At 40.5% G+C, this 27,758-nt stretch overlaps 1 protein-coding gene across 5 annotated transcripts in view; it reads left to right on the forward strand.

Annotated features, from left to right (window-relative positions):
* The window catches only part of CACNB2 (calcium channel, voltage-dependent, beta 2 subunit), a 432,395-nt gene that overhangs the window by 376,556 nt on the left and 28,081 nt on the right, over positions 1 to 27,758 (forward strand). For 4 of the 5 annotated variants that reach the window (XM_010859991.1, XM_010859992.1, XM_010859995.1 and 1 more), the window contains 6 exons: positions 7,951 to 8,073; positions 10,460 to 10,596; positions 13,634 to 13,710; positions 20,068 to 20,201; positions 23,893 to 23,973; positions 24,421 to 24,479. In XM_010859991.1, the coding sequence (XP_010858293.1) occupies positions 7,951 to 8,073; positions 10,460 to 10,596; positions 13,634 to 13,710; positions 20,068 to 20,201; positions 23,893 to 23,973; positions 24,421 to 24,479 (611 nt within the window). Of the gene's footprint in view, positions 1 to 7,950; positions 8,074 to 10,459; positions 10,597 to 13,633; positions 13,711 to 20,067; positions 20,202 to 20,831; positions 20,894 to 23,892; positions 23,974 to 24,420; positions 24,480 to 27,758 lie in introns of all 5 variants that reach the window. The other variant, XM_010859994.1, reaches the window with a different exon arrangement.

Consider the following 27,758-nt stretch of genomic DNA (forward strand, 5'->3'; position numbering starts at 1 on the left):
GACTGCACCAAAATTGCAGATATTATCTCCTTTGTATAGAATTTCTCCTTTGATGACTTCCCTAGTAGCTCAGATGGTAAAGTTTCTGCCTACAATGCAGCAGACCCAGGTTTGATCCCTGGGTTGGGAAGATCCCCTGGAGAAGGAAATAGCAACCCGCTCCAGTACTCTTGCCTGGAAAATCCCATGGATGGAGGAGCGTGGTAGGCTACAGTCCATGGGGTCGCAGAGAGTCAGACACGACTGAGCAACTTCACTTTCACTTTCTCCTTTGGTAAGTTTATCTATTGGATGGTTGCTTTTCCTGGTGACTGGTAATTAATCTTTTATATGACCTCAGATCCAAAGTGATGAGCTCTCTGATAAACAAATGGGAAAGGTGTTATATGTCTTCCTACCTAGAAAGGTAGATCTATGTATCATTATTATTCTGATCTTCACCATGCACATTGATTTTGTAACTTTGAGTACTGCCTGATTTCAGCATTCAGAAATAATGTATTTCAATTCAGTTTTTTAAGGTGAATATAATATTTTAAGGATTACCATTATTCACTCCCCAAAACACGTTTGCAAGAGCTTATCTACTTTTTAATCATCTATGAAAAAGGGAAAAATCAGATATTCCTTATCTTTTGCTTTATAAATAAATTTAACTTATATCAGGATTGTAACTAATTTCAGTGGTGTTTAAGGAGATACTATTTCAAATTTTGTTTTAAACATTTGCTTCTTTGCTTGATTCTTAGTTAATATAGCTATTTTCAATTTCATAAATATATATGTACACTTGCACTTACATATATGCATATTTATCATATAAAACAAAATCCTAATGAGACCAACCTTAGTTCCATAATGATTCATCCATTCAATTTTTGTGGGCCCCGGAACCATGGTAACAGAACTTTGCCTTGAGTAGGTGCTGGATAAGCTCCTGATGATTGATTGCTCTAACAGAAAGGAATCAATCCTTTAGTTCAGTCCTTTAACCATTATTAATGTATACCTAGCACTTTGGTAAAGGCTTGGAGGCTGGCATAAAAAATAAATAGGAATATAAATCATTTGCCTGAAAAGGGTTATAACCTAGTTGAAAGATCATCTCAGGAAAGTAGGTTAAAATGTTCCTGAATATATAAACTTTATTTGTATATATACTGTAATAGACACATCTATGAAATTGCTGTAGAAAATTCAAAACAAGATGGGGAATGGTAGTTTTAAGGCCACTATCTTTTTTTAACTTTTTATTTTATATTGGAGTATAGCCAGTTAACAGTGTTGTGATAGTTTCAGGGGGACAGTACAGGGACTCGGCCATACATATACATGTGTCTAGTCTCCCCCAAACTCCCCTCCCATCCAGGCTGCCACATAACATAGAGCAGAGTTCTCTGTGCTATGCAGTAGGTCATTAAGGCCATGGTCTTTTACAACTGAGGGACAGTGGTTTTAAATCTGTTGTCTCTGTGATGATGCTCATGCCATTCCCACATGGCATGGCTAGCTTGCTATAAATCCCTGACCCTGACTCTCAAGTGGGCTTTAGTCCTGCTTGGCGGTCCCACCGTAGTTACTGCCCTTGTTCGTTTAGTCTTCCACACTCTGGATTCCTTCACTGAGTTTTTTCTTCTCTTCTAAAACCTCCAATACCTTCTGCCTTGTCTTTACTCCCACCTTCCTGTTCCCCTGGGAAAGGGAAACAATTAGAGGAGGACATCGCATCACCTCTGTGGCCAGAATTTGCCCTTGTTCATGCTGCCTCCTTGCCTCTGTCAGGGGCCCGTCCTCCACTTACACACTGGATCTCACTGCCTCCTCTGCCAAAGCGAAAACAGCGTTCTAGCACTTCTGTCCTCTGGTTCATAGATCGTCACATTTTTTTTCTCCCTCTCTACTGACTCATTCCCATCAGTATTGATATTTGTTATTTCTCCTACTTTAAATGAAAAAAAAAAACAACTTGACTCACTTTTCCTACCACCAGTCACCCCATTTGTTTCTTCCCTTTGTTGAAAAAGTCCTTAAAAGAATTGTCTATACTTACTGTATCCAGTTCCTTTCCTTTTAAATCTCTTTTAACTCCAGTATGACTTTATCTCCAGCAAGCAGCTGAGTGGGCTCTTGTCAACAACGACCTCCAGGTTGTGAATCCACGTGGCGGTGCCAGCCTTCCGTATCTGACTGATGAGCAGTATCTGATGCAGTTGACCACTTCCTGCTCCTCGAGACACTCACCTCCTGGAAACCAGGAGTCATCCTCCACTTTGCAGTTGTTCTCCACTCTTTGGAAGCTGAGGCACTTTTGTAGTTGGAGTGCCCTCACATATGTTGATTTCCTTGGCACTGTCATCCAGACTTACCAACTTATATCTATTTTTTTTCTTTTGACCATGCTACAAGACATGGAGGATCTTAGTTCCCTGAGCATGGCTTGAACTCACGCTCCTTTTAGTGGACACACAGACTCTTAATGACTGGACTGACAGAGAAGTCCCTGCCACCTTGTATCTTTAGCCCAGATCTTTCTGTCAAACTTTCAGACCTTGAGCCCTCTTCCAAATTCTACTTGGATGTTTCATATCATCTCAAGCTTTACACATTCAAAACATGTAAAACTTCGATATAATCTATAAAAATATTGAATCACTAATTGCACACTTGAAACTGATATAATGTTGTGAGTCAACTATACTTCAATTTAAAGGAAATGTAAACTTTTTTATTTTTGCCTCCTGTGCACTTAGCCCTCTCCCCTGCGTATCACCTGATGAGTACATTATCCTTCTCATAGCTCAGACCCAAAGCCTTTGGCATCACTGTTGGCTCTTTCTCACCCTTATCAAAGCTATCAGCAGATTTAGTTGATTCTACTTTGAAAACATAACCAGAATTGGATTTTTTTTTTTTTTACCATTTCTATTGCTGCTGCTCTGATTTAACCACCATCATCTCTCCACGTGAGTTACTGTGAGCATCTCCAACTGATTCCCCTGTTTTTACTTCAAAGTCCCCAAAATCTTCTTTTCAGTTCAGTAGCCATCACAGTCCTTTTAACATGTCAGACCACATCACTCCTCTGCTGACAACCCTCCAGTGATTTTCATCTCACTTAAAATAAAAGCCACGCATCTTGACTCTGAGCTACACAGTCAGGTATCACCTGAGAGCTCTGACCTCATCTTTTGTTAGCTTCCCTGGTCCCCTCCACTCAGCCACTCTGAGCTCCTTGTCCTGTCCGAGCTCCTCTGACCTGCTCCCACGTTAGGGCCTCTGCACTGGCTCTTCCCTCTGCCTGGAGTTCAGGCACCTGCATTCTCTTACCTCTTCATGCTTCTGTCCAAACGTTACCTCTTCAAGGCAGGCTACGTATACTACCATGGAAAATTGTCCCTGCCCCGTCACCTGACACCCTGGCTTTCCCAACCATGTTTTCCACAGAATTTGTCTCTAACGTTATATACTTTATTTGATTATTATGTCTATTATTTATAACCTGCCTCTCCCCCTCTGGAATGTAAGCCCTTAGAGGGCAGGGAATCTTAGTTTCTGTTGGTCATTGATGTAATCCAACTGTCCAAAACAGTGCCTGGCACATAAATAATGGATGGATGGATGAACAGATAGGTGGGTGGGTGGATGGATAGATGCGTGGGTGGGTGGATAAAGAGATAATTGAAAACTCAAAAGAGGCTTTCCCTAAATACCTCATTTCACACTGCCAGTCCATCTTCTGCTCATGGCCACTCTATTCATATAACTTTGTTTTACTTTATTCCTTATTTGAAATCATCAACTATCTTGCTTATGATATCTCCTCTACTGGAATATAGGTTAAACTTTGTGAGGGTAAGAACGTGTGATAGTAAGCATGTACTTAATAAATATTCATTAAATTAACCCATTTGAGACAGGAAACTTGAATTTCTCAAATCAGTTAACTACATATGTAAATTTTATTTTATGACAAATCTGTGATTATTTGCTTATTCAGTCTGATTCAGTGTTCAGTTATCAGGATACATAAATGGTTGTTACATTCTTTTTATCACTGTGGTTTGCTTTGGTTTGCTATTAAAGAATTCTCAGACTACCCTTGATACTTTAGAATAAACTACCAAAGATTTTTTAAAAGATCAGTGATAGGTAAGTATTAATAAAGCAGAAAGCTCTGATCTTGTTTCTGAAAGTACCTCACCATATCTTTGTCTGAGTAATTCCATTTTAAGACTCAATGGTTATAGTCCTACTTGAGTCATTTAAAATCATAGAAAAGCATAGCAAGTTTTATAGGAAATTATTATGTACAGGAAAATGGATCAGAAACTCATTAAAATTTTAAGCTCTCTTTTCTGCAGTCTTTTATAATAGGTCATTTAAATTCTTTACACTTTTCAATTTCTTTAAAAAATACTTCAAATTGGAAGACCTTCATATTTAAGAAAAATCCATTGTAGACTTGAAAACAAACTATGGATTTCCCTTATATGTTATTAACTATTAATGGTCTCTGAATGAAAATGGAAAACTATAATTTGCTATTTACATTAATAAAATGCGTTAAGAAATTAAGAAATGAAGAAATTGATGCCTGAAAATTCAAGTTACTATTAATCATTATCAGAATTCTATTTTTATTCTTATTTGAGTGAATTTCATTTTGCTTTTTAACAGTAGATATTCCATCATTAGCACATTTTTAATTAACTGTATGTAAACATTGTTGTAGCCATTAAAAGGATTAGCTTCACTCTTAATTCATTAAGTTATTGTTTGGGAGGCAAGCTCAAAAGAAAGCCATAAATTTGTGATAATTTATTTTTCCTACTTCATGACCAGAGATTAAGGGGTTTTGTTTTGTTTTTGAGCTTCCACGTATAAGTGAGAGCAGACCGTCTTTCTCTTACTTCACTTAGCCTAATGCTCTCAAGTCCATCCGTGTTGTTGCAAATGGCAGGATTTCCTTCTTTCTCAGGGCTGAATAGTACTCCTGCGTGTGTGCATGTATATCTCACATCTCTATTATCCATTCATCTGTTGGTGGACACTTAGGATGTTTCCATGTCTTGACTATTGTAAATGATGCTGCTATGAACCTAAGAGTCTAGATATCTCTTTGATGTAGTTGTTTTGTTTTCTTTGGATATATGCCCAGAAGTGGAATTGCTGGATCCAAAGAGAGTTTTTAGTTAGTGATCTCCTACTTAACAATAATTATTTTCTGACAGCCTTAGGTCTAGTGATTCTAGAAGACTATGAAAAAATAATAATTGCTCCTGCTATAAACTTAAAACATATCTCTGACCAGCGTTTAGGGGCTTCCATGGGCCAGGCTTCCAAGATGCCAATGGAGCTTCTTTGGGTTGTGGGGAAAATCAAGTCCTGTGGCCTCAGAACTGCCCACAATCCATCCCCCTGAACCTGCCAGCTGGGCTCCTATACGGCTTGCTGTGTAAAGCTCCTTATCTAAGGGAAGCATGGTTGGTCATAGGAGGTGAGCCAGGTGGGGAGTCACACTCTGAACTGTAATCTTAATCTAAGAACATAAAATCATCATCTGTTGTCCTGGTTATTATAGGCTAACCTTCACCACCTCTTTATTTTTCTTTTCTCAGTGTTCCCTCTTCCTACCACTCCAGTGTCTGAAAAGTTGGTCATTGGGAAAAAGAGAAGAGATATTCATGGGATCCTATATAGAGTTGTACATTTAAAATTTAGGTCTTCCAGTGGTTTAAATATATGTGTGTTGTGTGTGTGTGTGTGTGTGTGTTTACACACTACACTTAAATTCTGTATCCTCCAAGAAATTTTTAAGAAGTCCCTGAGAGAGATGAGAGATCGTGTCATTAAAAAAAAAAAAATCTTGGATTTATATTTTAGGAATCAGAAACTCTCTCCAATAGTGGATTGATTATACTCAAGAAAATCCTATTTCTAGTAGTAAAACTGAGTCTAATTAAAACTGCATCTTAGGGAAAAGGGCACCAACATATATTGCAGTTTAAAATGGCAGAGCCCATTTGGACAGTAGTTTGGAAAAGAATTTTAAAAGATCTTGATAACTCATGGCTTACTCATGCTACCTCTGGGAATCTATCCCAAGGAGAGAATCCTAAATAGAAAGAGGCTTTTGGTACAAAGATTTTTCAAAGCAGAATATTTATCATAATGAAAAAACCTCTAAACCTAAACATCGAAAAAGGGGTTGAATTATCGAGGTAATTTTTTAAATGGTAGAGTAAAAAGAAGTGTATCACATGAAAAACTACTATATTACTTTAAGAATTGGATATGAATTAGGTACATTATGGTTATAGCTATGGGAAACAAATTTATATATTATTTAAAATGATATTTCCATTTTTCCCCTGAAATACCGTTCACATGGTCACACATTGACATATATACGCTACCGTGTGTAAGATAGCTAGCTAGTGAGAAGCTGCTGTTTAGCACAGGAAGCTCAGCTCAGTGCTCTGCGGTGACCTAGAGGGGTGGGTGGGGAGAGAGGGCGGCTCAGGAGGGAGTGGACATATGTATACCTATGGCTGATCCCAGCTGTTGCACAGCAGAAACCAACACAACATTGTAAAGCAGTTGTCCTCCCAGTAAAAATAAATAATTAAAAAAAAACAGGATTGTGTTTCAGTGGTAGAACTATTAGGCAACTTTTACTGTTCTTCTTTAAAATTCATATTTCCATACGAGGAACAGCCCTCTTCTGTTATTAAAATTCGTAATGGATGTCACGAATCGGATTCCATGCCTTTCAGTCCCCTTCCTGTCTACTGTGCCTTTGTCTAGGACCTGGACCTCCTTTCTGCGTATTGTGGATGAACCTACGTAACCATGGCTCTTCTGAACTCAGTCCTCACCCAGACAGTAGTCAGCTAGAACAGATTAACTATGGAAAATTCAGAAGTGAAGATGGGTTCTTTCTATTCCAGTTCCCCATCATCCTTCATGAGCAGTCCTGATGAAGAGCTCTTTGAATAAGAAGAAACAGCTCAGAAGAAATCCACTTGCCCACATTGTGAAAGAAACCCAGTGCTAGTTAGAGCAATACCTCTTTTTACTATTTCTGAGTTTACCTTTTTTTTTTTTAACCTTGTGATTAAGCAAGTATTGCTTGATAGAGGACAAAATGTATCTGTAAATTTGCAAAGTATCAAATAATGAAAAATAACTTATTAAATGTTATCATCTTTAGTGACTGAGAAAACTCAAGGAGGACAAATATTAGAATAGAAAGTCATTGCTTTCATGATACCCAGCAGCCATGAATATAGTTTTTAATAGTTATAAGATATATTCCTTGGTTCTTTCTTCATGCAAAACATAGTATGTTTTGGAATTATGTCATTAAAAAAAAATTTTTTTTTTTAAAATTTTTGGCTGCATTGGGTCTTAGTTGTGGCATGAGGGCTTAGTTGCCCTATGGCATGTAGGATCTTAGTTCCCCAACCAGGGATCAAACCAGAGTCCCCTACATTGGAAGATGGATTCTTAACCACTGGGGCACTAGGGAAGTTCCATCTTCTATTATTAATTAAAGTAGATTTGGGGGTAGATACGGCAGTGGCCAAGTCTTTTTCACTGAAACACAAGAACTTGGCATTTCAACCCCGTGTGTGTTTCCTGATTTCCATTTGTTACAAGTTTTTATGTTGTAAACACATATTTCAGTAGTTCATCTTTACTTTCATTGCTTGGAGTGCTTTCATAAAGCACAATGGCCTTTTTCTAGTTCAGAAATGGGTGTATGTGGCTGAGCGCCCAAAGGTTTCCCATGTTGGAAATACTAAGATGGTGTTTTGTGATAAAGAACCAAATCGAGGAAAAACAACAACTGTGACAGCCGTTATTCCGTGTATGTTTGTATTTTGAGGGGGAAAGAGAAGGAACACTTGTTTCTTTTTTTATTTTTCCCCCCCTTTTCCATTTTAGACAAAGCCCGTTGCATTTGCAGTTCGGACAAATGTCAGCTACAGTGCAGCCCACGAAGACGATGTTCCCGTGCCAGGCATGGCCATCTCATTCGAAGCAAAAGATTTTCTGCATGTTAAGGAAGTAAGGAGAGTAACTGCAATTTCTAACTGCATGATTTTTTTTTTACCTTGAAATATCACTTCTTCTCATTGCTATGAAATAGCACGTGTACAGCCGTGATTATATAACATACACATGAAATCAGTGCCTCTCAACCTTTTCCAAAATAAATATAATCTTTTTAAAGAAGAAAAAAGTCACAGGCTTCTTGGAATAACCTCAAGGCTCCCCTGGGCTCTGTGACCCAGAAATCGAGAACCACCGGAGTAGATGATCCTTTTTTTATACTTAACCTGTACTTTTCCTTTTAATGTTTAACCTTGACCATGTGTCATTTGTCGCTCATGTCCCAAGTTTAAGCATCTGGGGAGAGTTTAATAATAGTATCTAGAATTCACGGTCTCTTCTCTGTGCTAACAAGGTCTAAACTCAGGCCGCTGGTGCACTTTCTCCTTCTTTGGTGGTGAAATGCTATAGGGGAAGGAGAAGTGGATGGAATTAGAGCCAATGAGACAAGAAATAGATATCAGGAACATCCCTTTTCCACCATGCCAAAAGCCTCCACTTTCTGTTAACAATGACTCAGTCTGTAAATTGGAAAAAATTCACTCTTAATTAAGGTTTATTTTGAGTCAACATTTATCAAAGCCTGCTCTGCCAGAGATTTCCCCTCCATAATGTTCTCAGGCTGTGAGCGTGAGACTTTCTTGAACCTGTAGGAATTTACCATTGGAACACTTCCATCTAGGGAACAGTGTGTCCTAGGGAGCATATGTCAGTGTAACTGCTCAGGCACTAAAGGCTATGAGCGAAAGAGGTGATGACTGCCACTGAAAGAGCCTAGAGAATATAGAGCCTACCATTTCTTTAACTTTTCAAAAGAGCTGTTATTTCTATTCAGCTAGGAAAAATTAAAAGTTAAAGTGTCAGTCGCTCAGTCGTATCTGACTGTTACCCCATTGGACTGTAGCCCACCAGGCTCTTCTGTTCATGGGATTCTCCAGGCAGGAATACTGGAGTGAGTAGCCATTCCCTTCTCCAGGGGATCTTCCCAACCCAGGGATTGAACCTGGGTCTCCTGCATCGCAGGCAGATTCTTTACCATCTGAGCTACCAGGGAAGGAAGTCCCTTGGCTAGGAAGGAAAAACAGAAAAAATTCTCAGAAGCACAACAAGCCTTAACTTTGACTTTACAACAGAAAGTTAGGTGAATCCAGGCTCCCATCCCAAGGGCTGATACTTAGAGAAAGAAAAGAAAAACAGAATGGATTTTCTTCTTTGAAATGCTGACTTTAAAAAAGAAAAAAAAAAAAAAGCACAACATAAGAGTTACGAATTAAGTTTTGATTGAGCCAAAATGAGGACTATAGCCCAGGAGACAGCACCTTGGATAGCTCTGAGAAACTGCTCCAAAGAGGCAGGGGAGAAGCCCAGTATCTATGTGATTTTGGTGAAGGAGGAGTACATGCAATCAAGCACAGATTTTTGCAGAAGGTTTCTGCTGGTCATGAGGAGCAGTCATCATCAGGAAGAGCTTTAGTGCTTTCCTAGATATGAGGAGATGTAAGAATTAGGCTCATAAAATCAGCTCCTGAAAATATCTATCTGAAGACCTGTTCTTCCAGTTTTTTCAAAGCACAGGGTGCCTCATTTCTGTCCTCCACCCTGAACTCCTTTCAGGGAGTGTTGAAGGTCAGTGGCTGCAACAGCACATGATTTAATCCTTGCAGAGGTAGATGACAAGTGCCCGTTGCCAGTTTGTAGTTGACAGAAACGTTCAAGAACGGGCTTGAAAAATACAATGCATTTGAGGGACATCAAACCAGATCCTAAAGGTATAGGGTAAATACTCCAGGCACAAGAGAGAAATTACCAACATTCACATAAGTCGAGAAATCACTTGTGAACACCAGATTGTGGTCATTATAAACCTGTTTGCAACAAAGACACATTTTGCTCTGACATCAGATATTTCAGGTGAATGTCGTCAGTATTTTTCACTCATAATACTTCTAACTACTCTGATTCTACAAGAGGAAGACATTCTGTAGCATTCCCTAGTTCCTAATGGTTTCTTGTCAGGAAGAGCTGTTAATCTTTGAATAGGAAGAGTTTACCCTCCTCGTGGTGCCAGCAGCTGCAATGGAATTCAGAAAATCTCACGGTGAGGAAAGTGAAGGCAGAGTCAAGCCAGAGATGGATTGTTGAGCATCCCGAAAATACTTCATTTTTAGCATACTCAATACCTGAACCTACAGGTTTCTTGACTTGTGGTATTTGAGCCAGAGTTCTCTGTAATTGCCATAATACTTCTCTCCCCTGAAAAATGTTAACCGGGAAGATAAAGGATGTGAAGATTCATTTAACTTCTGTGCACTGATCTGAACAATTTTGATTTTCTGTTTAGAAATTTAACAATGACTGGTGGATAGGACGATTGGTTAAAGAAGGCTGTGAAATCGGATTCATTCCAAGTCCAGTCAAGCTAGAAAACATGAGGCTACAGCATGAACAGAGAGCCAAGCAAGGGAAATTCTACTCTAGGTAGGAGACAAATATCAAGTGTTTGTGTCGGAGTTCAGACTGTATTATCATTCATGAACTGTTGGTTGCTGTAATCTCCAATCTTTATTTTGTGTTAGAAAACTTACATTGTATTCGTTTCTATAATGATGCAAAATCCATTGTCAATGACCATATTTTAGTATCACCAAGAATTTCTTTTGAGCGCCCACAAACAAGTCAAACAGAAGATGCTTTGTGGTTTGGAACACCCATCTCCATTCACTAGTATTTTATAACTCTCGGGCTCTTTTAGTTCAGACTGGTGATACAGTTTACTGAGAGCATTACAAATCCTGTATTTTAAAAACATCACCCAGCCTCTCATTTTCATCCTCTTCAAGAGAGAATCAAATTAAGTGTTACCATGAAGGAAAGAAAAGAGCTAAGGTCATAGAGTATTAAATTCAGGCTTTAGTGCAGAGGAAATTCTGAAGCCCTAATCTTGCTGAAAATACTCTGACATCAAGCAATCGTGGTGACTAATCCCAGTATCCGGAGCTGCCTGGCATGGTAGGAAGATGTTTTAGAAATGACAGTCTCAGAGACCAGCAAAGAGCAGCTCTTGTGGTCTCTGAGTTTCACTTTCACTTAAGAAACTCAATTTTCAGTTCTACCCACTGCTTAACACTTAAAGAGAAACTCGGTAAGAAAGCAGTTAAAATTGTCCTTGCAGATAGCAATTAGATGAGTTATGTAATAAGCTGGGGCCAAATGATCTTTTTTCCTAGGAGTCTTAAGGCTGTTTGCCCCTCACCAGAATCTTTAGAAGGGCTCCTCGAATATGGAGTAAATGTGAAAATGACCCCCTTGCAGACAAGTACAGGAACACGATTTGCTTCTTCCAGTGAGAGGATATGATATAGGCAAGTCTTTTCTTTAATGCAAATCGCTAAGCTTTTGTTTCCTGAAGTTTATGTTTTATCTGTTTCTATGAGGACAAAAAATCCTTTGTCAAAGACCATATTTTAGTGTCGGCAAGAATTTTTTTTGAGTGCCCACACACAGGTCAAATATAAGATGCTTTGTGGTTTGGAACATCCATCTTCATTCACTAGTATTTTTTTTTTCTCTTTTTTTGCCTAAGTAGGTGAAAATATTGTTTTCTTGTTTTCTTATTCAGAGGTTTTTACATTTGTCTCCAAACATTTTAAATATACTTTTGTTTTGAGGGCATAGCTAGAATTCAGCAGTATTATAAAACTCAGATTTGTAAGTGAAAAAAAAAAAATCAGCAGAAATCAAAAGCAGTAGAATTGGAGCCTGGCTCAAGAACATGACATTTTTATGGAATTAAACGTGAAGGGCAAATTTGCATTCTGGACATTTTGACTCTCTGCGCTGTTTGTCACAGTTTTACACAACTCAAATAATACTTTGTTAGGAAAATTCAAAGAGAATGTAAAATAAATTCAAAGACTTAATAGTTTAGGGGGAAAAAAAAAACTTCTGGAAGAAAATGTTTTGATCTTGCTAATGGGTATTTTTAAATAACTGCCAGAAATGGCTTCTCTAAATACCACTTCTTTACTACTTTTACATGGTGTCTGGTGTCCTTGTTAAACATGCTGGGGTATCTTTTAAGAACCTTAAAAAGCCACAGAGGCCTTCTGGTGGTTGCTTAAAGCTTTTGATGTTTGTCTTTTTTACGCATTAAAGTGCCAGGATGGTAGCAACGAAATTCAGCCTGTCACTGGTATTTTAGTGGAATTTATATTTTCTTCTGAATAGTCATAAAATATTAAACATATATAAATATTTACAAAATCTCACCCTTGGATACATAGACACTGTAGCAGATTATGCCCACTAGACCTGGGCTTGGCAATGATAATAAACGTTTGGCCATAAGATTGTCTTGCTGACATTCCATGTCACTCTTAAAATATTCCTTTCCATCCATCTCTGTGAGGGGGTCATGTAGTGTATCATTTTGCATGCAGGTCCCTGGTAAAAACATCAATGCCACTGATCTTATATTAACTCCAAAGTTTTTAAGACACTAAAGCATGTCTCAGATCAAACTTTAGAATTTGGTAGTTCTGAAGTTCACATCATTCCTAAATGAGCCAAGTTGAACCCTCCATGTTAGCCATGTTTGAGAAATGTTTGAGGTATACTCTGAGAGTTAAGTCATGGAACACTGTCACGCTCTCTCGGGTGTCTTTTAGAGAAGGGATCCCCAACCCCCAGGCCATGAACCAGTACCAGTCCCTGGCCCGTCAGGAGCCAGGTCCCATAGCAGAAGGTGAGCTGCACACAAGTGAAATTTCACCTATATTTACAGCCACTCCCCATCACTTGAGTTACCTCCTGAGCTCTACCTCCTGCTCAAAGAACTCAGTAACTGTAACACACTTGAATTACCCAAAGAACTCAGTAACTGTAACACACTTGAATTACCCAAAACCAATCCACACCCTTTGTTCCTTGGAAAAATTGTCTTCCATGAAACTGGTCCCTGATGCCAAAAAGGTTGAGGACCACTGTTTTAGAGGTTGGCAAATTTTATTACTGCTGTGTTGTTGGGTTTTCTTTTTAATAGATTGCTCATGAACACTTGAATACTGTACATCTTGGTACACAAAAAGAAGCAAGCTGCTTCTGGTGTACAAGAAAAAGGAGCAGGAACCCAATGAAAAAGAAACAAGTTTGGGTGTTAGCCTGCGGGTTCTATGCATTGCTTCCGAGAATCTTGAAAATGAGAAACAAAGGAAATCTTTGCTCTTAGTCTATTTGCGATCCTGGCAGAGTTTGACGGGTGCAGCAGGCACCCTAGTTTTCCTCAGTCTCTCAGGGCCTTTTCAAATTGAGCCTTGAATATGAAACAAGAGACCTTGACACAGATGTTTCAAGCACTTCAGGAACCCACTGGGAAATTACCCTTTGCCTCCTTGGAGGCAAGGCAGATTTAAAGTTCAATAAAAACATAATGAGTAATCATGTTTATTGAGCAGTACAAATGTCTTCATCTCTGAAATAAGTGTCAGTTGTAATGTAAACTTTTGCTTTACTCCAGTAAATCAGGAGGAAATTCATCATCCAGTTTGGGTGACATAGTACCTAGTTCCAGAAAATCTACACCTCCATCATCTGGTAAGTAGGTAGTAAGTGCTGAACAGTGCACGCTGCATTTCATGCTTTTCTCCGTCTTACCTAGCTGTGGGAGTGTCCATAGACCGAGTCACTCGTTAACCCTCAAGATGTTCAGAGGGAGCAGAAATGAGAGTGGTGTTGGGAACAATATGGGCAACTTTCTGCCTTTGAAAAACCCAGACATGGTGTCAGTGTGTTCACGGTTTAGAAGATGATGAGCAGATCTAACTTTCTAGTCCCCTCTACACGGTGGTCCCTGGTACACTGTCATGGTCTGTAGATGAATGAACATTCACCGTCAATCAGAGTGCCGTGGGAGGTGTTGGCCTCAGTGTTAAATTAAAAGAGAAGGATTAAAAAGTTTAGAAAAGTGAAGAAAGAAGGATAAAGTGATGATGGATTGATGGGTCTGACGTGAACTCTACCCAGGAACTCCGTGGAACATGGAGAAGACATACAGAGACACTGAACAAAAGATGGAAACACTTCCAGGAAGAGTAATGACTGTTTTCTTCCCAAAGCCCTGAAGAAGAATGTGAATTTCTGATTATTTTAGTATAAGTCAGTATTGTTCAAGACATAGTTGAAAAATGATTCCTTGTCTATCTGCAATTCATTAACTGAATTTGTATTTGCTCAGCCTGGCAACTCTACCATTCTGTGTTGAACTTGGAGTTCTATATCAATAGGAGACAAATGGGTTGAATTGGGTGAAAATTTATGATCGGAGTCTTAGTTTGCTAAGAGATGCAATTGAGAGTCAGAGGAAGATGGTAAGGATGGGCCAGTGGAGCATTTGGGTGATTTCTAGGAAGCTAGAAGTGGGAAGAGGTCAAAGACAGAGACTTCTGCCCCTGTGGAGAATTGAAGGAACAGTATAATTGCACCATGACTGCCAGGTCTTAAGGGTCCCCCTTGTTACTGATGATTGTACCTTGTTCCCCGATGTTGGCAGCTTTCATAGACCCATCCCAGCTTCTTAGTTAAAACTGGAGGATTTGTTAAGTGAGCAAAGTCCGAGCACAATAAGAAATCAATTGTTTTAGAAGTTATATTGATTTCCAAAGTCGAGTACTTACAACTAGCTATAATTCTAAGTTAAGTAAAATAGTATGTTTGAAATGAAACATCAGAGCCCTTTAGGTATGATGTGAGGTTGTCTTCCCCTGATTGGTGGTGATTAGATATTCCCTGAGTGCCCAATGGAAAGGAGGCTTCTCTCTACCCCTCAAATGGGTGGAGTTGCAGCAATTGTAGTGCAAACCTTGTTCTCTTCCTCTGTGTCTTCAAAACTGTCTCAGAGACTCCTGAGAACTGTCACTAGCTCCTCAAATAGGAAAATGCCAGTTCCTTGTGTTAAATAGCATCCCTGCCCTCAGATTGCCAGCCCCACTTCTGTCAACCCAGAAGTTTTCTGTTTCCTTTAATTGAAATGTAGCCTTCTCATCATCTTGGCAATATAATGAGAGCTAATAACACGCATTTTGAAGAATGAGTGAGTGTGTTTCGAAAGTAACATTTCATTTCTGTAGCTGGATGTTATGTGCGTATGTGTTAAGTTGCTTCAGTCATGTCCAACTCTTTGCAATCCTATGAACTCTGTCCATGAGATTCTCCAGGGAGGAAAACTGGAGAATACTGCCATGCCCGTTAGTCATTCCTGAACATCAAGTTCAGTTAAGAGTTTCATATAATAAAGATGATTTTTTATTCAATATCCTGTGAGAACCCATAATGGAAAAGAATGTAAAAAAGAATGTATTATAGAATCACTTTGCTGTATGGGAGAAATTAACATGATATGTTAAATCAACTATACTTCAATTTTAAAAAGAGAAAAGTACAAATTATATTCTTTAACACATGGATAATTTTTGAAAAACAATCTCTTCATCATCATCACCTTACAACGTGCAAGTGCTGACATTTTTATTTGGTTAAAAAAAAAACAGTGTAAAGAAAAGAAAGAGATTTTTAACTTCACCCAAGTTTTATGCAGAGACAGTTTTATAATTTGGAATCACTTTTCTGAATACCAAGTGCAAACCACCCTGTGACTAAGTGAACTAGAAATATTAACCACCTACAAAATATGTAATAGATACATTGTAGGCATGTGAGTGCTCAGTCTCTCAAGTCCTGTCTGACTCTTTGAGACCCCATGGAATGTAACCTTCCAGGCTTCTCTGTCCATGGATTTCCCAGGCAAGAATACTGGAGCAGGTTGCCGTTTCCTTCTCAGTTGGATCTTCCCGACCCAGAGATTGAACCCATGTCTCCTGCATCTCCCCCATTGGCAGGTGGATTCTCTACCCGTGAGCCACCAGTGAAGCCCTAATAAGTACGTTAGGCTCCTGCTGTGTTTTTGTATCAATACTACAATTTACCTAATAGAAAAACCTAAGAAAATTCTACAGAGCGGTTCCCCCAATCTTCTATAGAGAGGTTCCAGGGAAACCTGTTGAACCTATCAAATGTGGATTGGCCTCCAATGCTTAATCGTCTTTTGTTTCCCAAGGCCCTGTCTACAAGTAAGCTCACCCATTATAAGACCAAAGAATAGAAGCACTTGCCCCAAGTAAATATAATCGGAGGGTCTCCAGGATTTGGGAAAGGAAAAATTTCCACCTCAGACTTCCGTGGTGGTCCGATGGTTAAGAATCCACCTGCCACTGCAGGGGACGTGGGTTTGATCCCGGGTGTGGGAAGATCCCACATGCTGTGGGTCTCCTAAGCACACGCACCATAACTACTGAGCCTGCAAGCCGCAACTCCAGAAGCCCATGCACCGAGAGCCCGTGCTCCACGGCAAGAGGGCCACCACAGTAAGAAGCCCGCACACCACAGCTAGAGAACAGCCCCTGTGCTCCACAACTAGAGGAAACCCAGGCCACAGCAACAAAGATCCAGCACAGCTGAAAATAAATGAACGTAAAAAGAAAAAGTAAAAAATTCCCACCTCACCCCTGGGGAACGAGGTAGTAGCTACACGTGTGCGCAACCCTAGCACATCACTCAACTCGACCCAACTAAGATTACATTTGAATTTAGAGTTCAAAAAACATTTCCAAGGCTCTCTGCCAAAAGCAAAATAATTTTTAAAACTAAAGCATGCTCATGAAGAGGACAAAAATAAACTATTTTTAAAGGAGACAGTTTTCCCAAGTAAATACTAATGTTTGCCAAGGTATGCTGATGCAAGCATGAAATTTAAAAGGAGCATCTCACACCTCTCAGAATAAGAACCATCTGAGCCTATTAAAGTATATAGACTCATTTAAAGAGTCAAACATGCTTCTCAAGTTTTAGTAAATTTCCTGAATGTGTTTTGAAAGTAGCCAAATGATTTAGAATTCTGTGTCTCAGGACAAATGTAGATGCTTTTAGATCTAAGTTAACCAAAGTCAGGACTAGAAAACTGTGAAGTCTTCAGTTTGGGATTTTGAGCCCTTATATAAATGCAGGTAAATTGCAAACCTGACTCAGGCTATGTGTGTGTGTGTGTGTGTGTGTGTGTAGCCGAACATCCGGGCTATGGCTCAGCTCAACTTTTTCTGCATTGCCATTCTTCCTTTAAATAAAAAACCCAATGGACCAATCATAAAATTCAGTTCCTGAACTTTACCATCCCAAGGTCCTGTCAACTCTGAAAGACCACTGAGTACCCTCAATTTCAGAGAGGCTGTCAAGGGTACTGTCCCTTGAATGTAGCCTTTATAAGTCCAATAACAGATTAGAAAGGTAGAGCATATTGAAATTGACCACCAAAAGGGAAACTGATTTGGGTGGCTGTTGTTTAGTTGCTAAGTCGTGTCAGACTCTCTTGTGACCCCATGGACTGTAGCCCATCAGATTTCTCCATCCATGGGATTTCCCAGGCAAGAACACTAGAGTGGGTTGCCATTTCCTTCTCCAGGGGATCTTCCTGACCCAGGGATGGAACCCGTGTCTCCTGCATTGGCAGGTGGATTCTTCACCACTGAGCCACCTGGGAAGCCCTTGATTTGGATTAAGACGTACTATAGCAGGGATTCCTAGTCAGTTAGGAACTGGGCTGTACTGCGGGAGGTGAGCAGCAGGCTAGCCAGCGAAGCTTCATCTGTATTTACAGCTACTTCCTATCACTCACGTTACAACCTGAGCTCCACCTGTTAGATCAGCAGCGGCATTAGATTCTCATAGGAGTGTGAACCCTAACCCCTAAAGTCAAGACATAATATCTTGAGATTACCACAAAATAGAAATAAAGTGCACAATAAATGCAGTGCCCTTCAGTTATCCCCAGACCATTCCCCCGACCAGGTCCATGGAAAAATTGTCTTCCCACAAAACTGGTTCCTGGTCCCCAAATGGTGGCAGACCACTGTACTGTGGGACTAATGAAAACCTGACCCACACCCTCTCCATCTTATGCAGGAAGACACGAATAACATGCTCCCTAAACTGAGATTCAAGGAAGAGCCTCAATGGGTGGTGTACACGTCAGCATTAGTTCAAATCACTGGGCACGTTTCATAATGTTTCTGTTGTACAACACATGCTGATCCTAGAGCTTATCCAAAGGCACAGATGGGATAAAGAGAAAGACATATTTACTGGGCATATCTAACTACCTACCAGGAATTAATTCAGACCATTATGACTCATGGAGAAAGAGCACCCGACCTCAGCTTTATGCACGCAAGAGCTGATATTTGCAACACTGTGCTAACTGCCAGGTGTTTGCTCCATCCCAGTATTTCGACCTAATCAAATAAAGAGGAACAATTCAACAAGACAGCTCATTTTTGAAAGGCTGAGTGAATCATCTAACATCCATAATAACTTCAACATTGAAAAATAACGTGACGGCTTTCGGATGATCTCCGGTCATTTGGAAAGGTTCACGGTGCCTGTCGTGAGCCAGGGCAGCCAGTGTTTCACAGGGCATGGAAGCTACGGTGTTGAAACACCAAGCTGTCTGTCCTTTCACAAGAGTAATTTGGTCCTTAAATCTGAATGGACTGTGGTTTATGTTAAGAGAACGACATGAAAAGAGAGAGAAAGTGACATACGTAATATGAGGTTTTCCTGGGACAAGTTGATTTCTTCTTTTCTTCTTCTACTTGATCCCATCTAAAGGACAGAATAATTTTCTAGTGGGCTCAACTCCATAATGTCTTCCTGAATCCTGACTCTTGAGGACATGACCCCACTCGGGAAGCTTAGGGAACTGGATGAGAGCACCAGGATCATTGCAGGATCTTAGCTGGAGAGGCAGCCTGGTGGAGCATATAGCGCCACAGAGGCAGAAGCAGATACTGAGCTTTTGTCAAAAACAAGTCCCTTCAACTCTGAGAATTTATCTTTTCAGTCTTGAGAAATAAGAGAGTTGCCGTTGATTATGCAAATACTTTCCAGCTCTGGTTTCTACCATGGATCAAATTCTGCAGTGATTGCATGTGGATGCATTGTATAAACCTCATAGGGAGATGATGAATCTTTTTCATTGAAGATGTTAATTTTTCAGTGCTCTGTTTTCAGAGCCAATGAGTTTAAAAGGTGAAAGCATGTCAAACCACAGACCTAAACCCCTCATTCTCCAGATGAGGAGATCAGTGGTATAATCCCTTGGGTTTTACTGCCCTTCTGCTGCTGCCTCTCATGTAAATCCAGCGAATTTATATAAAATCATCAGGAGGCTATTTAGGCTGTTGTATAAGATTCATTTGGAGGTCATCACATCCAGTGGCTTCTAATTAGTTTTCCATCAGACCTGCCTCAAGAGTGCCCAGATCATGGTGAAATCATTTCCATCTGGTCCATCCTGGGACCCTCTAGAGTCATTTGTCTTGTGTATAACTTCTTTATGTCACTGGATTTAGGATTTTCTGTTCTCTCTGTCCCTCACATGCCTTTTATAATTTCAGTGAACCATTTCACACTGCCCTTATGTTCAGCCAAGCTCAAGAAGAAATTGGAGGCATAAAGTGATCAAGGTTGCTGATTATCTGAAAGCTGGCCTAAGCTATGGGAAGAATTGAAGGTTTTCTGTCCTGACAGCTGATTTGGAAAATATCAATATTATATTTGAAACTACAAATTAAAAAACTTGTTTCTCTAAAAACAAAATCTTATTCAATAGATTGAGCGTGAAAGCAATGTATCTAAGCACACAGATATTATGAGAGGATCTTTAATTTGATGACATTCTTTATGTGTTTGACCTTGAAACTTTACTTTGTTGACTGTGCTTAGCGCTGTGTGATAGATCTTTGACTGTGATTAGTTTTGTTCGCTTTTCATTTTATTTTTTTGATAACCAATTTTTCCTCTCCCGTCTACCTGATGATTTTTGAATTGTTTGTCTGTATGTAGCTATAGACATAGATGCTACTGGCTTAGATGCAGAAGACAATGATATTCCAGCAAACCACCGCTCCCCTAAACCCAGTGCAAACAGTGTAACGTCACCCCACTCCAAAGAGAAAAGAATGCCCTTCTTTAAGAAGGTAACATGAACTTCCAAGCTTGCGTCTGTCCACGCGCTCAACTGCACTGCGTCACATTTCTAGTCCTGTGGACTGTCTGCGTCCTTGATAAAGCCAATAACATGCATGCTTTGTTATTCTTTGTTTCTTTTCCATGCTGCTGTAGCTAAGCAGAAGCAGAAATCGGTAAGTTCACATTGACATAAGCTGTGTTTATCCTGCCCCTGGCATCATTAGCATTCAGTCCCACAGTTAATATTCAACACGATCATTTCTGTCCTAAGAAAAGAATGTATCAAGCAGCTAATTGAGTCCATTCAGACCAGCTAAATTCAGTGAGTGACCTGTGGAAGCACCATTACAGTACCTAGCCTTTTTGATGGAATAACAGCTACCACCAAGGGCATTCGTTCCAACATTCTAGGAACGTCCAATGCTGAAGACTCCATTTGTAATGCACCTCTCTCGTGCATGCTTCTGTCTCTATCACTTTCTTTCCTCCGGAAATTTAACTGATAATCAAGCATATGAAAAACCATTATTAGATTCTGATTTATGATATCCAGATACATAGCTTGTACTAAAAAAAAAATTTTTTTTCAATTCTTCAATTTTTAATTTAGTCAGTTATTTAAACTTCTAATCCACTAGGTGCAAAATCTGCAGATGAACAAGACCAGTGGAAAACTGCAGGCTTGTTTTGGCGGTTTACTGTGAGTTCTTCCTATTGTCATATATAAATCCTCTCCCCATGTTCTTGCCTCCTCCGTCACTCAGATCTCAGCATCCCACCCATCGGACGGTGACACGGTGGCTGTGCGTACAGCCTTTGCCACTGGCCAACCAAGATGCTACCCAGTGATCCTCTTGGTTCCCTGACTGGAAACTAGGGTACTGCTGAGCTCTCTTGACTCCAAAATCTGTTTCTTCCAAGCACATTTTGTAGCTCTGAAGCATTATTTTTTGAGGATAATCTCCCCGTCCACAATCCCCACTCCTTTCTTTCTTTTATTTGCCACTGTCCACCGCCTGTTGTGCTGTGCTGTCTTTAGAGTCATTCTTTCTAATGTCAGCAAGTCCAGCACAACCTCTCACGACATACGTGGGCATGGAGTCGAACCTCCTCTGCCTCCAGCTCTCCACACCCTGAGCCCTTCTCTTCTGTACAGTAGGATTCTGCCCTGTGGAGGAACTGAGTCATCAATGAGGTGTCAGATGCTGAACTATGTTTTGTTTTGTTTTAAAAAATAAATTGTGTTTGCTTTCATTGTGGAAGACCGAGATACTCCAAGCAAAAATTAAAACCCCTGGATTTTTGTGTGACCACCGAAAGCCACAGCCAACTATCCATCCACGACAGTGGATCCATTTCTCTGGTCCTTTCGTCTTGTCACCACTAAAACTTAGAGCCAGGTGACTAAACAGGGTTCAGAGCAGCAGAAACCTAAAAATTCAGCATTGCTCAGCTGCTCCGAGCTTTACCCAACAGGAACATGAATGAAAACCGTGTTTATTGATAGGTTTTTCTGAAGTTTGCGGACTCCTAAATTCCAAAACATGAAAAATGTTTATTGTAATTCTTCCACTAAATAATTTGAACAAATTACACTTAGCAGGAGAGGACAGATAAAAAAGGATGGTGTCCTGATTCATAGGGTATAAAGTTCCAATATTCCATCAAATAAGGTAATTTCTGTAGCTACCCTACTGATGAAGAAGCTGATTGATTAGCAGCATTGCTATTAATAGTTGGCAGTCACAAATCAAAGGAACCCAAGACCCATCTAATACTGGGCCACTGAATATTTAAAGACTTGAAATAAAATTTCTTGGAAGCTAAAATGCATGCAACTGATATTCCTAATTATAATGATGGAAAAGGTATTCTTGGACCGCATAGTTATAAGGACTTGGCTTCTAAATATTTTCAATCTGATCCCAGGTGGTATAAATGCAATAACTGAATAATTTTGCTGAATTAATTTCATGTCATAATCTCATGAATATGCTTATGATGCCTTCGGCACAGGTATTCATTCTTCTTATGTTGTTAATGATGTGGTCAGCTTCAATATAGACTTTTCAAAACCAAAAAAAAAAAAAAACCAACCTGAGATGCAGTAAGACTGTTTTCCATGTTTTAGGTTGCTTTTAGAGTGATGCTTGTGTGGCCTTTGTGCTGTCACTGTATTATGTTTGTCTTGGGTTTGTTGGTTGGTTGGTTTTTTTTCTGTTTAAAAATGTATTCTACCTTGATTGTATCTATTAAAATTCATTTTGAGCACTAGATAAAGCTTTCAGCAGTAAAATTTGAGACGGCACAGTCACAGTCATATCTTCTCCCCTCCGATTCTATCATCCATGACTATGGGCAAAACTCCAGTGGAAACTTTTGAATTTGAAATGCTTTTTCATCCCCTCGCCATGCCCCAAGCAAAGTAAATTCGATCCAAGTCAGAAAGTTGGTAAAGGGCCATCTTAAGCAACAGTAATGTGTTCTTGAACGACAGCCTGATGCAAAAATGGCATTCACGCTTGCAATAAGTTGACAAAATTCTTCCAGTAGTTCAGAGAAGATTTTTCTTTTGGTCTGGGTGATTCTTAACATATATGTATTTTTCAGACACTTAGTGCAGGAAGACTCCTGCCAGCATGATTTGTTTATCTGTGTCTTAGGCCATAGTTGTCTTCTACATTAAAGAAGTCATTTTTTTCCCCAGTCACTTTAACATTTTCCTCTATTAAAATAGCCAATTTTAAGATCTTTAAAAAAATAAGTTATCTAATTTGGGGGAAAATCTTTTTTGTCATTATTGTATTAGAAGCAGAAGAGCTGAAAATTGTTGCAAGTTTTAGAAATGGCTACAAAGTTAGGTCCTCCCCCTGCTCTTCTAAAAAAGAAAGAAATTCTTGTGGGAGGGAATGAGTTAGTTATGTAAGGGAAACACCTCCTAACCAGTTCTTGAGAAGCACATGAGAACTGCAGGAGGACAGTGAGCCTTGTGAGGCCATGGAGGCCTGCTCGGGCATTTTAACGCATCAGAAGCAGCTTCCCTCCAAGACCCATAAACCTGACATTATAAGTGTTTAAGTTCCAAAGGATAGAAACCAAAAATCTAAACATATAAATCCATCAGCTGTGAAGAGTGATCATGATTCCATTTACTGAAACAAGCATGCAGGCTCCTCCAAACTCTCACAGCAAAACAGAAACTGTCGAGTATTTGGTCACAAAAGACCAAGGTTTTATCCAGGTAAGACCAACATCTAAGACCCAAAGACCTTTCTTTTCTTTGTCATTAACCACATGAGGTCTGATCATTCCACTCTTGAGAAAACTCAAATGCATCTGAAAAGCAGTATTAACCTCCGGTCAAGCTTTTAAAAGCACCTCTCCTGCATGAGGCATGTTTTTGTCTGTTCTAACTAGTTTTTTTTGTTCAAAAGCAGCCCCTCCTGCATTAGGAACATCAGGAGCATTTGAGGAGAGCCAGAAAACTGTAGACAACTCAGTCACTTTGAAACATGAAGGAAATAAAACCACCCAGTCTTGGGTTGGGTTTATTTAGAAAAAGAAGCCAGTGCAAAAAGAATGGCAGTGTCTGGGAAGTTAGTGCCTGGTATCACAGAGTTGAGAAAGAACAGTTTGTGCCTTATATATTTGAGTTCCCTCTGCCTTTTAACCATCTGAAGGCGTCTCCTCTCTCTGCAGACAGAGCACACCCCTCCGTATGATGTGGTCCCTTCTATGCGACCTGTGGTCCTGGTGGGCCCCTCTCTGAAGGGGTATGAGGTAGGTAGCTGCCCTCTGGCGCATCCTTGACCTTGCATGCTGACCTGACCTTGCACACCTCCCTCTCCTGACTCTTGAACTGGGAAAAAAGCTGGTGGCAGCAAAGCACGTTGTTTTCAAGCCACGGGGTACATTGCTACAGTTCTGTTCCATTTTGTTGCCTTGGAGATGTATGCATGCCACAGTTGACTCTGGGGAGAGAGTGTCAAATGGAGAATGATGGAGGCCCCTTGCAATGTTGTTAACAGTTCCTCCAAGAGTGAGTTTGGGGAACTTTGTCTTTTTTCATTGTTAATATATCAAAGCTCAGCCACAGAAAAAGGGAGCGACCCTCACATGCTACTTTTTCCCAATGGGACGCCTGGATTTTTAACATTAAGAGGAATAAGACTGTTTTATCATAATTAGTAATGTTTTTTTCATGTCTTATTGCTTGCTCAATTGCAGGTCACAGATATGATGCAAAAAGCACTGTTCGATTTTTTAAAACACAGATTCGAAGGGCGGTGAGTATTTCAGAATTCTGGGTTTTGTGGATCTTTTCCTTAAAGATGATGAAACTGAAAGCTGGGTGGGACAGGCGGGGGGATCCTAAGAGAACACTGGCTTCTCAAGCCTCTGTGGTGACAGGATGTAAGTTCCATTCAGTTCGATCTGATTCAGTACATATTTATCATACTTAGTCCACACAACCTCAGCTCTCCGTTCTTACACCTGTGTCTGTAGCTGAATTTGGTCACACCCCTGCTGACGAGTCTCCCCCTGAATTCACGACGAGCTGGCCCTCGGTGCTGCCCAGGAGTCATGTTCTGTGTGCCTCTTACATCCACTTTTCTACTCTTCTAAAAGGCTTTCACAGCATCTCCTTTCTCATCAAACCCTTCTCCTCTCGAGCTTCCTGGTGAACTGGCTTCCTGTTGCTTTGAGCAAACGAAGCAAGCAGAGGAGACTATCCAGGTGTTCCCACCAGCCGCACACCCACCCCCTTGCTTATTTGCCTGAATGTTCTGCCTTTTCTCCTGTTACTGTGAGCGATGGCCAACCCTCTACCTGGGGCTGGATCCCATTCCCCATCTCCACCCACACAGCTGTCACAGGCCTTCCCCTTCTCTGCTGAGCCAGGTATTGTGAGGAGCAAAATCAAACAAGGGCCTTGGCTTCATTGAGTTTACTGGGGGTGTATTGAATGGCAGCCTTGAATCAAATAACCAGTAGGCACCATAGTAACGTTTCAGCCAACTTCAGAAGCATCAAAGATAGGATTGGAGTCTAAACTGGAAGCTTCCAAACGTAAACTAAGCATAGGTTATTGGGAACCTGGGAGCAGACAGAGCTAGGGTGTATTTCTGTATCTTTCATGAGACACACTGGGTGCCTCTCTTCTCCACATTCCTTTCCTTTTCCTGTCTGGCAATACAAGTGCAGTAAATGGAATCTGTAGATTTCACTGTTCTTTTAAATCTCTCACTTTCTTCCTTGAACACACCAGCTTTCATGACTGTTTCATGTTTATATTGATTTCTGGTCCTGAGGTAGGAGTTAGATAAGCCCCAGGCTGAACACCTGAAGCTGGCATCCTGCTGCCCTTTGAAAGACCAGAGTTGGGCACAAGCGAGATGATTAGCCAGAGACAACCTGGAAAACTGCCCCAATAAGCAACTTTCTATTGTGCAAGCTTACTCCAGGTTCCCCCATGTGCTTTCCATACATACTGTGCTTCCAATAAATTTTGTCTCTTTGTTGAACTGTTTCTTCAAAGACAAGGACCAAAATCTATTCCACAGCCAAAATCAGTAGGGGAGGCAGGGCAAAGGGGGGAGCTTTTATAGCAGGATATTGTTCGTTCAATTCAGTTGCAAAGTCTTTTCTGACCCTTTGTGACCCCATGGACTGCAGCACACCAGACTTCCCTGTCCTTCATCAACCACCAGAGTTCGCTCAAGCTCATGTCCATTGAGTCAGTGATGCCATCCAACCATCTCATCCTCTGCTGCCCCCTTCTCCTCCTGCCCTCAGTCTTTCCCAGCATCAGGGTCTTCTCCAATGAGCCAGTTTTTGCATCAGGAGACCAAAGTATTGAAGCTTCAGTTTTAGCATCAGTCCTTCCAATGAATATCCTGGATTGATTTCCTTTAGGATTGACTGGTTTGCTCTCCTTGCTGTTTAAGGAATTCTCGAGTCTTCTCCAGCACCAAAGTTCGAAAGCATCAATTCTTCAGAGCTCAGCCTTCTTTATAATCCAACTCTCATATCCATACATGACTACTGGAATAGTAGTAGAACTGAAAGCAAAGGACTGAAAGAGACAGAAAATGAAAACTAGAATCTGTGTTTCAAAAAAGCCTTCACGAGACTTCCCTGGTGGTTCAGTGGTTAAGAATCATCCTTCCAATGCAAGGGATGCAGGTTCAGTCCCTGGTCAGGGAACTAAGATCCTACATGCCACGAGGCAACTAAGCCTGCATGCCACACTCAAAAAGAAGCCTGTGCCCCACAGTGAAGACCCAGCACAGCCAAAATAAAAAAACAAAGACTTTAGAATCAGAGTCTTCCTAATCAGATGTTCCTCAGTAGATAGTTTTGCTTTGCATGGTTTATAAAATATAATTTATCTCATGCTGGGAATCACAGCTTGATCTTTGGGCCTTCAGCTTGGTCTAGGCTCTGGCCCAACCTCTAATTGGGCCCATGTAGCTTTCACTTCTGTGTTCTTGACTTTGTCATTTATCACCATTTAGAATTGTCTACATGAACCTACTTACCCAGAAAATTCTGCTAGACCGGGCACTTTACTCTCTATGACTGAGTTAACCCACTGCTCTTTTCTAAATGCCAAAGATGGGGGAATGAGATGGGTTCCCTGACCTCTATTTCAACCTGAGTTAAGTTTTGAACTTGGAAGACAGACTCCAGCTACAGGGTGCATCATGGACCCATGTTCTACGGTGTTAGCCATCCAGATTGATTTCGTTTAAGAAACAAAGACAGTATTTTCAGTGTTGTATCAGTCTTCTGTTTCTGGCCCAAACTAGTTGCCATGTGGCTTTATGAATGGACCTGCCATGGTTCCTCTGAATTCTTAAAACTGGAATTCACCACTATAGGCCTGTGATCACCAATTAAAAATCCTCAGAGGAAGGAAGGGGCTTCCCTGTTAGCTCAGTTGGTAAAGAATCCACCTGCAATGCAGCAGACCCTGGTTCAATTCCTGGGTCAGGAAGATACACTGGAGAAGCAATAGGCTCCCCACTCCAGTATTCTTGGGCTTCCTTTGTGGCACAGCTGGTAAAGAATCTGCCTACAATGTGGGAGACCTGGGTTTGATCCCTGGGTTGGGAAGATCCCCTGGAGAAGGGAACGGCTACCCACTCCAGTATTCTGGTCCAGAGAATTCCATGGACTATATAGTCCATGGGGTCGAAAAGAGTTGGACACGAATGAGCAACTTTCACTTTCAGAGGAAGGAATAGGGTCTGTAAAGCAGAATTTCAATAAAGTCATGCAAAACGTTAACTCTTTCACTCAAGGCAAGACATCCAGAGTTAGTAAATCACACACTGTCTGCTTCTGGTCGGCCAGACAGCCATAGAGGGTGGAAACTCATAACAAGTATGAGTGTGGCTAATCCTAAATAGATATGCAGTTATAGGAGGGGAAAATGAATCACTCCTGTGTTATCTATTAAGCAAAATACTTTTTTGGCCATGCCACACAGCATGTGGGATCCCAGTTCCCTGATAAGGGATTGAACCCACATCCCCTGCATTGGAACGGTGAAGTCTGAG

The sequence above is a fragment of the Bison bison genome, unplaced genomic scaffold (genome assembly GCF_000754665.1).
Source record: "Bison bison bison isolate TAMUID 2011002044 unplaced genomic scaffold, Bison_UMD1.0 scf7180017864461, whole genome shotgun sequence".
Taxonomy (NCBI): Eukaryota; Metazoa; Chordata; class Mammalia; order Artiodactyla; family Bovidae; genus Bison; species Bison bison.